A 14,215-nucleotide genomic window follows, 5' to 3' on the forward strand; every position below is an offset into this window, starting at 1 on the left:
TTATTATTATTATTATTATTATTATTATTATTATTATTGAAAGCTAAACCGCACATTGTGGTGGTAAAAACAAATGCTTAAAGAAAAAATAGACAACCAACCTTTTAGATTCGTAAGCCTTTAATTATTCCATTAATGCGTTATTTCACACAATTGTCCGTCTTATTAAATAGCGCTGATGTTTTTCTACATTTTTGTGCGTTTTGTGCCAAGTTGGTAAAAAGTTATCGGATTCTCAGGGGTTGCGCATTTACATACATTTGTTTTTTTTTCTGCGTGCGCGCGCGTGTGTGCGTCTGCTATAAGTGTGTGGTTGTGTGTAAAGTCTATGCGTGCGTGTGTGTGCGTGTGTGTGTGTGTGTGTGCGTGTGTGTGTGTGTGTGTGTGATAAGGGGTGTGTAGTTGTGAGTATAGGATGGTTTATATAGCAGCGGCTGTGCGCTCACAGCTCAGTCAGTTGGTCCATCAGTGCGCGCGCGCTGCTCCACGCACTCGCATCCTCTCCGTGCACGAGCCTACACTTTTAACAATGACTTATTATTCCAACGCGTGATCGACGCCTTTAACAGACAGTGTGAAATAATACCGTAAAGCTTTGCAAAGAACATTGAAAAAAGTCACGTGTTTGCGACGCGCCTCTGTGGAACCGAGCGGTACAGATCATGCACTGTCAAGCCGAGCTGAGGCTCTCCTCCCCGGGCCAGCTGAAGGCAGCCAGGCGGCGGTACAAGACCTTCATGATCGATGAGATCCTCTCCAAGGAGACCTGTGATTACTTTGAGAAACTTTCCCTCTACTCTGTGTGTCCTTCACTCATCGTGCGACCAAAACCTCTCCATTCATGTTCGGGTAAGTCCACTTCTTCTTCTTCCCCACAAATAACAAATATTACATGTTTTATTTTTAAAGATTCCAGCTATATTTCATTTTTGTGTCCAACTTTTACGAACAAAAACACGCACAAACTTTGTGTCAATGAATATAAAGAAACATTAAAGAGTAGGAAATAAAGTTAATACATGATATTTAAAAAAATGCTCCCAATATTGTTTCTATCTTTTTTGTGTGTTTTAACAATTTTCACATTAAAGCTTTGACTTAAATTTAATATTAAAAAGTTATCAATTCTCAACTGGTGGGTTGGTGCCCCATAGTGGGTCACGGACCTGCACTCGGTGGGTCGCGGACAGCTGGTAAAAAATAAATAAATACTTAATGTCTCATGTTGGACTTGTCTTTTGTTTTGAAATAAACTTTTTTTTTTTTTTTTTGACTGGCATGCTGCGGGAAATGCATGTTGCACAGGAACATGTATTATTATTATTATAATAAATATTTTGTGTTTTTTTTTTTTCCCTTCTTAGAAGAAAGTAGAAGTATATATGTGTTTTCAACAGCTATTTTTGAAAAAAAAAAAAAAAAAAAAAATTGTTTGATTGAATTCTATAAAAAAAAAAAAAAAAAGCGAGTCGTGATTTAATGACCGTGGATCCCAGGTGAAACAAGTTGTGAACCCCTGTAATAGGCTATTAAAACAAATATAAACATATATATATATATATATATAGATATATATATATATATGTGGCTATTAACTCATGCAAGTTAGTTTTGAAGGTGTCTTCACCTTCTTTTTCTCTCAACGTATTCAGTGTCATAAATCACAACTACGTGTGAACTGTTAAAAGCAAAGGACTCAATCACTGCAGTCCGTGAACGCCACTGATGCTTCAGGGCTTTTTGCACAGGCTCAGGATGACAAATGAACCACCTGATAAGTTGTTATAATACGCAAAAGTCAACAAAGAGGCATGTGGGGAAATGACTTAGGAGATAAAGACAACACTCAGTTCAGAAGCCAGAGAATGCTTTGACAAATTCAATATTTGACCCAAACTTCTCCTGAACATTTGAAGAAAAGAAGATATGCAGCCAGTTGTTATGTTTCACACATAATTACGATGATATCGTGTTCATATTTAAAAATGTAATCACAACGATGTAGATTACGACGACAGTGTCTTCTTCCTCAACCCTTAACTCAGGTGTTTTCAACCTTGGGGTCGTGACCCCATGTGGTGTCGCCTGAAATGTTGAGTAATTAATAAAAATGAAAAAAATGACAGAATAAAATCACATTATTCTTTTTTTCAAATTAAAACACCACACAATCTCAAACAACTGTATTCTCTACGTTAGCTCTTTCCAAATATAGATGTAGTTCAAACAAAAAGCAGGATAAAAATATCTGAGGTGGCGCATCTTATCGCTTTGTGCATTAATTACTGCTACTATATAACAGGCATCATCAAAAACTAGAGAAAAATGAAATTTGTAAGATCAAAATGGGGTCACAACCCGAAAAAGGTTGGGAACTACTGCCTTCACTCGTTTTCCTCTCATTTTTAAAAAAATGCCGATAGATAGATAGATAGATAGATAGATAGATAGATAGATAGATAGATAGATAGATAGATAGATAGATAGATATTATGTTAGACTGGTTGATTTAATTGTGCTAAAGTTGGTAGTTTGTGTAGTTTAGAATAAGGAAAACTTATTTAATCTTATTCTCTCGCTTAAAAACAAATCCTACGATTTTAAACCCCAACAAATCGGACAACTCTGAGGTCACTGGACACTCCACCATTAGGATAATTGCTCCAATGTCTGAAATAATAGCCACCACAAATCTGATGATGATGACAGTGGGTGATGGATAAAAATAAAAATATATGGGCGAGGGTGGGGGTTGAGGGGTGGGGGGTGGGGCAATATCCTCATCCCTGTGACATGGGGTTGGTCCGCTGTGATTGGGCTCTGGCAGCACCTCTGTTTGAGTGGATAGAGTGACCCGCCTTGCATATCAGAACACTGTGCACAACACTTATTTCTAGCAGCAGGGGTGTGAGACACAGTATATTCTCCCACATCAATGGCTTTTAGAGCTTGATATAGAGAGAGGCTTAGGGCTCCAGGGCCACAGAGAGGGGGCCTTGGCCCTTGAACAGGGAAAGTTGACCTCTTCATCTTGTTCAAGGAAAGGATGCTATACCCACTAGCTGCCAGTGGAGGCCGCTGAAAGACAGTGTTCACAACAAAAGTGGGCCCAATGATAATTAGTTGGAATAATTTATTATTAAATAATAATAATAAAAAAAAGCTCTCAGTTCTTCTTTGATTTTGCACTGATATGCTTCTTTTTTTTTTCCTCAATTCAGTATAGGATGTGACGAGGAAGTAGAGATTTTCCTTTCACCCACTGAAGTGACTAATACTGGTGGAGTCGAGTCATTTTCAGTGGCAGGAGGATCAGGTATAATAATGATAATAGTAATAATAACAAGCATTTGGCATCTCGTCTCTCAGCAGGATGTAAGGCAAGGCTTTATATGCTGCTTTCTGTAGGAGGTTAATGGGATTAAGATTAACTGCAGTTTAATCTCACCTGACAACATGATGAAAAATAACAACAAAACAAAAATAAAAGTAAGAGGTCGGAAAGCCTAAAGGTAACCGCATACTGGTTTAGTGGTTAAGGTCCTAATCCGCTGCAGACAATAAAGTCGGGCTGAGAAGGTTCATTACCCACATGTCAACACAACAGGCAGGTATGCACACACACACACACACACACACACACACACACACACACACACACACACACACACACACACACACACACACACACACACACACACACACACACACACACACACACACACACCCAAGCACAGAAACACACACACGCAGAATAGCACCAAAAAAAAAAAAAAAAGTGCACGCCAATAAAAGACTGTGCTTGATGCTTGTCATCGTGTTCTCTTGTTCTGCTATCAGTATTTTCTATCACCTCAAGGTAAAAAGTCACAAATCAGTTTCTATGAAAAAACAGTTTGAGCAGATGGATGAGTTCTCCTGTCATCCCAATCAATCAGATTCCAAATAAATAGTCGTGAAATGAATTATCTCTGATAGACAAGAAGCTTGCAAAATCATGACAGATAAATAAAGTTCATGGCATCTGTTCGTCACAGAAAACCAAGGCTTATTTTCATCATTTGGCACGTGCCAAGCGTGAATTACAACAATAGCCATCTCGTAGCGCATATAAGAAAAAACCCAACAATTCCAAAAAAACAAAACAAAAAAACAATTCCAAATGCTACAGTATATGCGATATGGCTACAAAATGATGTTTTAATGACAAGTTCAAGCATATTCTACATATCTGTTGATTATAAGTGTATAGTCTATATTTGAGGCCTTTTGTTGTGACAGGGCAGAAGCCAAACTTAGTGCTCTGTATGTGTGGCTCTTGACTTTAAGTCCCACAATAAAGATAGTTGAGCCATCTGCTTAATATAACAAAGCCTATTTAGTCCTATTCCCTCTATTGATCACATGGTAAGTGGCTGTACAAGTTGCTCCACGATCAGGGTGGAGCAACTACCAGGAATTAGATGGACTGGTTCAGATTTATTTGGTATTTGTCAGTTGTAAAAAAAAAAAAAAAAAGACAAGGCCATAATCTATAATAAAGTACGTTGATGAGAAGTGGCTGAGGTATTGATTTAAAAAACGATTTTTAGGTGAAAAAGGTTGGGGATTTATTCCCAGCAGCTCTGTCTAATGCACGTGTCAAACTCAAGGCCCGGGGGCCAAATCCGGCCCTTCAGGGGATCCGATTTGGCCTGCAGGAAAAATGAAAATGATTGAAAAAACATGAATCATTGTGAAAAAGACCAATTAATTTAGTTGTAGATTGTTGTTCAAAGAACTCAAAATGTATTTAAAAATCCTGCAATTTTTCTCAAATCATGACAGAAAATCTCCCCAAATTAAATGAAAATTGGTCAAAAAATAAATCAATCAAAGGACGTTTAGGTATCAGTCATTTATTGCTTAGATATTGTTGATGCCTTCCATACTTTATGTCTAATTTAAAACTCGAAATGCAAACTTGGGCACATTAATGTTAAAATAGTTTTTTTTTCCTGCCTAAAACCTGTGGCACACTTGCGTTCAAACTGGTCCGTATTTGGCCCTTGAACTGAACTTGTTCAACACCCCTGGTCTAATGCAATGGCAGCTTTATAAGCACTTGTGCCTCCATTCCAACCGTGATGATCAAGCTCTGTGTGCTTTTGCACGAGGTAGCACTTTCACAGCTCGTGGCACCGTTTATTTGTAGACTATTGACAGGACAAGGGCACATGTCAACAACATGTCAATGTTACTGCTTCGCTGTTAAAAGGAACGTCACCACGAGGCCTGCATGACTTTTGGCTCCTAGGTTTCCTTTTTCTACGTCTCTCAAAGTCCGGAGACACCTTCAAGCTCTTTGCTGACAGGAGATATCCTGGAAATTTTGAAAAACAAACTGAGGCGTGTTCGATCTTTAGGAATACAAATAAACAACAGTGGACTAAAGTCAATGTGCTTTACTTTGCTGCAATTCAAATAAAGCATTCCTGTAGAAGTGTGAGGATAACATTTTAGAGAATGAAGTGTAAATTAGTGAAAGATTTTATTACCAGAGGAAAAACGTCTTCTTGTCTTGACTTGTTTCAACTCTAGAAATCTCCCATTGGGGGGATTAGTGATGACCTCAGTGTCTTACTCTGATGTCATGATGAGCCAAAGGCAGTGTCTGCTGTACGTGTACGTGTGCGCGTTTCTGTCACAGGTTATTTGTGCGTGTGTGAGTGCGCACACATACCTCGACTGTACACGTTTTACATGAGAGCCCCTTTGTTTTCATGCATGACCGTACTGACAGATATAAAACCTGAGCCTTCTTCTATTTTTTTCCTTCCCTCATTGAGTGTTTTCTCACAGCTTTAACGACCAGACTCGAAAAAAAGCAAACGAAAATAACTCTAAAACAATTGGAATACCTCCATGCAAAGATAAGGTTATATTCTCAAGCTCCAGTTTTATAAGTCCTGACTATTGTGTATGTCTGTGAGTCTAAAAGTCGGATGATGAGGAGATAAGAGAAACAGATCCACAACCAGGAACACACACGCTTTGTTGTTCACTGTTTGAAAGCCTCTTTTTTTTCTTCGCTCCATTTCAGCCTTTATCTCCCTCTATCTCTTCCTGCTCTGCCCATTCCATGCACTTTTTATTGGGTCCTTATCAGCACGTGTGTTGCATTTTCCCAATAGCATCCTTTTTACCAGGTGTTCCTAACCTTGGGGTAAGGACCGTATTTGGGATTGTGAGACACTGGGAAGGAGTCACCAGATGTTATCAAGAAACTAATAATGTTTTTTGAAAAATTTGAGCCCATTTTTGCTTATTTTTACCCTTTTTCTGCAACTACACTAAACTTGCCATATTTTACCAATTTTCATCATTTTGGCACCCTTTAATACATTTTTGCTACATTACTCCCATTTCTGGCACTTCTCTAAATTTCAATGCCTTTTCTGCACATTTTTCCACTTTTAAGACATTTTCAGCACTTATAAACCCCTTCCACCACTTTTCCCACCTAATGCCACATATGTCACCCCTTATTGTCACTTTTAACCTCTTTTATCCATATTTCATGCTGATTTGTTTTGCCAATTTAACCCCATTCACCATTTTTCATGCCCTTTATTTGCCAGTTTAAATGAATTGTTCCGATATTGACACTTTGAACCCTTTTTAACACTTTTTCTGTCGTTTTTTGGCCACTGTAATTTGCAACTTTTAACCAATTTCTGTGGTTATAAAATCCCATTTCACCACCTTTTCCACCATTTTTGGTCACTTTTAATCATTTTTATTTCTGAATAAAACAAGGATCTAGATCTTTAAGATGACTATACCATGTGGCATACATAATAATAAACTTCCTGGAGAACAGTGGATATTATTCAGATAAATAAATAAATGTGGTTGTCACAGATTCATGGAACGATGGACACCATTTTGCTCTCCCCTTTATTACCCCTTTCTCCACATGACTGTTCTTCAATATTCATGTCTGTGCTCAAACACCTTCAGGTACAGTTGGGGTCCCCGGTCTTTGGCATCTTTATTTTGAGGGTCATGGGCTGAAAAGGTTGAGAACCACTGCTCTTTATTGACCTGCAGGTCTCCATATTTGTTACCCTATAGGCAGCAGACAAGTGCTCCTTCATATATTCTGGCTTCTGTGGCTCCTGTTCGCTCTGGTAAAGCGGAGACATGTCTTCATTAAGTTCCATGCATAAAAAAAAGGAGCTTTTTTATGAGTGTGCTGTGCTGAGCTGTGTGTGTGTGTGTGTGTGTCCGAGGAAGTCAGTAACTGCCTACTGACCTCAGAAAAAAAAAAAAAAAAAAAAAGTCATTTATTTGAAGGGTTCAGAGGATCAGTGTAATACACCACCTGCGTCACTGGGATCACAGGCCTCTACATGGACGAGGTCACAACCCAAAACCCTTTTAACAGCCAGTGCCGCTGAAAGCAATTACAGGAAGTCGATAACCATACGAGTGAGGCAACTGGGGACTTCATGAAACTTGGACTTTATTACATCTCCTGATGTTGTTGCCTTACCACAACCTCCTCTCTCTCTCAGGCTCCACATCTCTTCGTGCCTACCCTCTCCTCTCAGTGATCACCCGGCAGCCCCACAACTTAACCCCACACATCCCACAGCCATCCTCCCCGGGTGCAGTTCACCCTCACCTGCCTCTTCTCTCCCCTCACCATCCGCGGGGGTCGGAGCCCTCGCCCAGCCAGACGCCCCTCAGCATCAGCAGCGAGTCTGAAACAGAGCACAGCACGCCCCGGCTGAAGAAGCCACGTCGCAGCCGCACCATCTTCACCGAGCTGCAGCTGATGGGCCTGGAGAAGAAATTTCAGAAGCAGAAATACCTGTCCACACCTGACAGGTTAGTGGAGTTCAAACACCTGCATATCACGTTAGAAATCCCCTTTATTCATTAAAAAACAATCATCACTAAACAAGACAAAAGAAACAAGCTATTGATGTGTTCGTGTAACCGATGGCTGCTAAGTAATCCTGATGTTCCGGTTAGTTAGCCTTCCACGTTCAAACAGAGTGATTGTCACTTCACTGTAGTATTCTCTCAACCGGCATAACTGGCAAAGATTACATTTAAAAATACACATTAAGCATGTAGACACAAGCTCATTCACAAAGCCACATGCAATTATCAAGCGGCGGTTAACCCTACATCATAGTTTTTGATTTATCCCATGGGGGAATGTCTCAAGTAATGTGAATTTGTCTCTGCCAGCACATTACCTCAGTGTTCTAGTTGAGACAAGAGTAACGTTTTAAAACTCTTGAGTTGCAAAAAAAAGAAAAAAAAAAAACATCCCTGACAAAGAAACACTGCCTCATTCAGGGAAACGGAGACCCTGGCCAACACTACCAAACACAAATGTATTACGCTGATTTACTGCCAATCATTTCACACATGTGCAGGTGTACGTGAAGTACATTCAGCTCTCGACTATAAGATGAAGTAATCTTAAAGTTAATATTTGTGTCTCAAGTTCCATTCTGTGGGTAACTTTCAGTCAAGCCATTTTTATTTTTTTTTACAACTTTATTGAGCACGTGGCATGTTGTGTTTTAACACAAATACACTCATGTTGCAAAATAATCTCCTTAAAAAGCAACAAGTTCATTATATTTCATAAATTCCATCTCACCTCCAATCTTTGTTTGGAGAAACAATTGATTTAGCATAAAATAATCACGATGAAATTTGATCCCAAGCTGTTTTAGCTGTGTAAAACATGTCTGTGTATTGCAATCTGCACTCTCTCTCTCTCTCTCGAAAGTGTTCTCAAGGAAAAGGTTTACTATCAATGAGGTTTTGGAACAGCTCTTTCACAGTGAAAGTGACGTAGAGGAGAATGTGTCTGAAGCTTTATAGTGAATAACCCCAAATATGTTGTAAAAGGGAGATACAAATAAGTAAATAAATAATATGGTTAATTCTGTGAGAGTCATGAATGTGCACCCAGAGTTGGACTAAAAGTTGGACCTGATGGTGGCGCTACAGTAAAGGTCATATCATCACCACAACTAATACGGTTCATACTCTGGTGGTCAGTAAACTTGAGAAAGATTGGGATGAAAACTATTCAAGATAAATTAATTCTAATATAAAAGTTTGGCCTGATGGTGGCGCTAGTTAACAGGTCAAGGTTTCATTATCAAGGGGTTATTTACGTTTTCAACAAATAAACAAAGCGCCTGACGCAAAAACTTGGTCAACAATTTTCTGAAAAATATGTACTGGAGGCAAATATCACTGGGGTCAGATTGGCCCCAAGAGTAAAATGTGTTAGTGATATTTGAGGATAATAATGCTGATAAATGTCATGCGTCGTTCTTTCATTCAAATTTTGCTGTCCATGCGATTCTACTTTGACTAAATCAGCTTTTTTTCTCGTCTTGTCATTATTATTTTTACATTTTCACAGTAGGGAAACTCCCACATATTTTCTATATATATTTCACATTTTGGTTTGCTCGGAGCCTTTGGAGACGTGCCATGCTTCACTTTAAAGCAGACGCCTCAAGGCACAGCACTACTCAGTGTTCAAAACGAACCATCCGTTCAAAAAACCGTGCCAACATTCTGTGTCCTGTCAAAATATCAAATTCTGACACTGTGGTAAAAGGTAATTGAACCCCGGACTGGTAGAAACATCCGTAGTGAAAATCCCCTCCTAAATGCTTTATCAAACTTATGGCACGCTCCCCGCTCGGCTTTGTTGTGACACAAAGTTCACTCAAATAGCCTCTGCTGGGGTTATGTGGTTTTGAACTGGGACTTAGTGGTAGCTCAAAACTCAACTCAAAACATATCCGTAAAAGAACGTTTTCATTATTTAAATCATAATTGGTCACAGTTGAAATAAATAGCTTATGATACTCATAATCATCATCTTCATTATCTTCTTTCGGGTTATAATTATCTTTAAACGCTGCTCAGGTATACACCCAAGGATCGTCTGGTTGGAAATGAAATACCAGCTCAGCTCAAGCCCCTGAGGCTTTGATCTAAAACTGTTTCTACCGCTGCAAGTGTTTCTATTCACTGAAAACTAATCATCATAAATAATTAGAGTGTTTTCCTTTTCTGCAACTACTTTTCTTTGCCTCCAGTTGCTGCCCCTCCATACGTCAGTGCATGTATGAGAGTGCCGTTTGACAGGTTGATTGCTTCTGTGTTAAGTTTTTCAGAACACACACAGGCATTCTCAAAAATGTCTTTTTATAAGGTACACGGGGCGTAGACATCGCTTCCGGAAAATCTCTTGCTTTTAAATTTCTCTTCCTTTAAGATCTTCTCCGAATAGGCAACTACTTATACTATGAAATGAAATATTTCCCCTCTGGTCAGGGTGGACAGGAAAAGTCTTTCGTCTAACAATTTAAAGTCTTGAAAGCAGCCCGAAGGAGGAGATCTTGTATTAAAAAGTTGAAACACTTTTTCAGATGTTTTGACCTTTTTCTTCAATCAGACCCTTCCTGAGGTTTTACATTACACACCAGCCGATAGCCACATTAGTCACGACTCACCACATGTGGTGGACGCACTCGCAGTTTACTCAGTCCTCCAGTTACAAGTGCAAGTGGTTGGATTACCAACCTCAGTGCATTTAATGTGATCAAAAACTTTTTTTTTTTGCTGCAGGTGCACAGGGTCTCAACATTGGCATTGCTTTTTGCTTTCCCATTCAACTCATTCACACTTTACTTCTATATTATGCAAATTGCAACACATTTTTATGAAAAAACCCAACATTTCCCCACTAGCAAACATCAACAATGATGGAAAGGTAGAGAGATTAGTTTTCAGGTATACCTGATTCGAAAAGACCACATTTTATGCAAATCTTCCCCCCAAAAAAAAGACAAATTCAAGATTAAATGGATTCAAATGTGTTGTATATGTGATACCATGAATTAAGAATATTCCACTAACGTGTGGCTGTTGTTGTGAACTCGCAGGTTAGACTTGGCACAGTCTCTTGGTCTCACACAGCTGCAGGTGAAGACGTGGTACCAAAACAGGCGCATGAAGTGGAAGAAAATGGTAAGTGAAGAAGTGAGAATGTGCATCAAACATTATCACACGTTACTGTAAAGGTTTTATTTCTGTATTAAAAAGGTACAACTGTTTTTAATTCATGCTATATATAATATCATTAAAAATGGTCAAAATTCATGGTGTAAGAAAAAATTGATTCGGCGATATATTGCGATATTTCACCATGCGATTATCGTATATATCCAAAAAATGTCCGAATCAATTTTTTATAATAATGCTTTTTTTTTTAACAAGAAAAAAAAAACATTTAATTGGGTTAACGTGCACATATTTCCCATTCACTAGGTGTCAGTGAACCACATCAGACCTTGTTAAACAACGTCACTCCAAAATGCATTTTAGCTTGGAAATTGATTACACTTTATTTTCACAAAACATAAACTGGTCACTTTGATAGTATGTGGTTACTTTTTACGGATTTAAGAACTTTAGAGAGTCAGAATCTGTTGTAAAAGCAAAAGTCAAACTTTTTTGAAAAATGTATTTGGACAGTTTGATAAACATACCACTTGTTTTTGATATTGATACTTGAACTACAGTTAGTTACCATTTACTTTTTCTCGCAAAGTTTAAAAAAAAAAAAAAAAAATGTATTTCACACCATTTTATACTTGTAAAAGGGAATTTTGTAATTATCGATATTGCAATATATATTGTATTGTTTAGTATTGGGATATATCGTATTGTGACATGTAATCTTATGGTATTGTCAGTTTAGTTTTTAAATCAGCAGCTACAAACTATTTGTCATCAATGACAAGACGTTAGAAGCAAAAATCTGGCATTGGACACAAAAAAACTAGATACAAGTTGGAGTAACACGTGTAAAAGTAACACATGAGATAGTAATTGGGGAAAAGCAAAAGTGAAAAAAGCCAAATTAACCATTTTTTTGTTTAAACGTCAGCATATTTCACCATTTTTTTCCAAAACAGGAGTACATTTTGCTTTGTTGATGAGCCTAAGTAACTAACAAATAATTTCACATCTGAAAATTAAATAAAAACTGCAACAAGAGTGTACTGAGCCCCTAAAGGGGTATATATATATATAGATATATATTTATATATTTGGAATTTTACATTCAACAAACAAACACTAGATGTGGTGTTTGTCGCTGGCTGTTTAGTGACTTAAGGAGACATTGTGAGGCATTAGAAAGGAAGGCAGGGTGTGTGGAAAGTGTAGTTTGACAGATGATGACAGCATGGAGAGTAAACATTTCTGTAAGAAAGGGCAACAATAGCGTGAACAAAAGGAACTGAAATCATTAAAGATAAATGAGTGCACAGGGTGCATAGCAGCTGCAATACATCTTCCCTTAATTACTATAATAGCAAGCATTGCCTTTGGCCTTTGCTGCCATTTATTACCACAGCAGTCCACTAAGAGCCATTCTGTGTGTCTGTAGGTGCTCAAAGGAGGTCACGAGGCCCCGACTAAGCCCAAGGGAAGACCCAAGAAAAACTCCATTCCCACCACGGAGGAAATCGAAGCCGAAGAGCTAAGATTGAAAATTGAGGAAGAGGAGAGGATGATCAGGGCGGCGGAGGAAGCTGGGCTCACACACAGGGAAGACGCTTCTCTGCCTCAACCTCCAGATCTAGGTTCAGACACCTCGGCTGAAGCAATGGAGGCACCGGAGCGAGAGCTGCCACTCCGCATGCTGGCAACCCACACTGCCAGCTAAACCAGAACCAACCCATACCAAAGACTGATGTCAGCCTGGAAACACATAGTGCCTCAAGATCATAGACTAGATCCACTCTTTAGCCAGTGTAGCCTTTATGTTGGAACCAGGTTGAGTACCTCCATCGTCATAGTCAAAGGAAGCGTGAATCCAATCCAAAAATGGTCAAACCTGGATCGCAACGATGTGACGGCAAAGCCATGAAACTCCTCCGTTGTTCAAATTCACTTCAGTCTTTCCCACGCCAACATCGCAAAGGCTGCCTTACTGTAACATAAGCACGTTTGAAGCACTTCACTGCCAAAAAACTGTTAAATATAATGGTTTCAGTGCCTTGTTTGTATTACAGCAAAGCTTTAAAGTGATTTTTACTATCATTTCTTGATCAGAAGTGCTGGCTTTTTGTTTTGGAGGTAGGACGCGATTTGTAATGTTCAGAAAGTTTGTGAAGCTTTAAGTCTCGGCACCGCCCACATACAAATCTTTATTTCTGCCAAAGCCAAACACTGTATTATATTGTAGAAAATGTGTATAAAGTTTAAAGTATATTGTCTTTTGCATATATGTGTAAAACAATATTTTTAAAGTTGTTGTTTTTTTGGATTATTTGAAACTACTTTATGCGTATATAAGGTTTCAGCCGTCCCCAATGGTCCAAAGGAGAACTCTGTGCCACGAGGGCAACAAGTTTCTTCACAGAGGGAATAAATCACAGCCCGTGCCAGAGAAACACATTGGAAATCTCTGAGACATTTTCAGCCTACGGGCTTTAGATGAATCCCTCCGTTGGTTCGTCAGACCTGTGTTAACGCTACATTATTTTTCCACTGCCTATCAGTGGTTTTTACCTCTTCTGTCTGTACCAGCCAAGATTTCTCATTTTAGTTTTAGTTTTTTTGAAATTTGCACAGCTTTTTCTTTCTTTTTTTCTTTTTTTTCTTTAATGTGGTTGTTTCACATTTAAAGGTACAGTATTTTATTTTGTTTAGACGCTTGTTTAGTAAGACTGTTTGCTGTTTTTTTAAGGTTTGTGAAAAATTATTTTTACTATATACAAGTGTGTGTTTATGTATTTAAATACACTTAATAAAACTGCTATCCTCATTGTTTTGCCTTGTATATCTAAAAGTTTTGGTCACTGCAATGCCTCATATTACTTCCTCGAAATTAAACTTTATTTAGTCCAAAGATTGTCATTAAATGCAACAAAATAACAAAAACAAATGAAGTCTCCAACAGAATTCTTCCAAATAGCTTTCCAAATGAACCATCACATTACGCTAAACGCCTTTAAATCAAGCAGTTACAGAAGCTTGGCAGGTTGTAGTTCACGCAAATCCATTACCGAAGAGGCTTTTGAAGATGTATTAACTGTAGTCAAAGTTCACAATAAATCACCTTCAAAAGGACAAAGCCTTTAAGCACTCCTCGCCGGGGCATTTA

The 14,215-nt window shown here is 38.5% G+C and overlaps 1 protein-coding gene across 1 annotated transcript; it reads left to right on the forward strand.

The window, feature by feature from the left end:
* Window positions 1–467: 467 nt before the first annotated feature.
* On the forward strand, window positions 468–13,680 carry barx2 (BARX homeobox 2). The gene is made up of 4 exons (XM_028465512.1): window positions 468–849; window positions 7,560–7,875; window positions 10,983–11,067; window positions 12,494–13,680. The coding sequence occupies exons 1-4, from the start codon at window positions 663–665 to the stop codon at window positions 12,770–12,772; spliced, it is 867 nt and encodes a 288-aa protein (XP_028321313.1). The 5' UTR covers window positions 468–662; the 3' UTR covers window positions 12,773–13,680.
* The last annotated feature ends 535 nt before the right edge of the window (window positions 13,681–14,215 follow it).

Source organism: Gouania willdenowi, chromosome 13, assembly GCF_900634775.1.
Source record: "Gouania willdenowi chromosome 13, fGouWil2.1, whole genome shotgun sequence".
Classification (NCBI taxonomy): Eukaryota; Metazoa; Chordata; class Actinopteri; order Blenniiformes; family Gobiesocidae; genus Gouania; species Gouania willdenowi.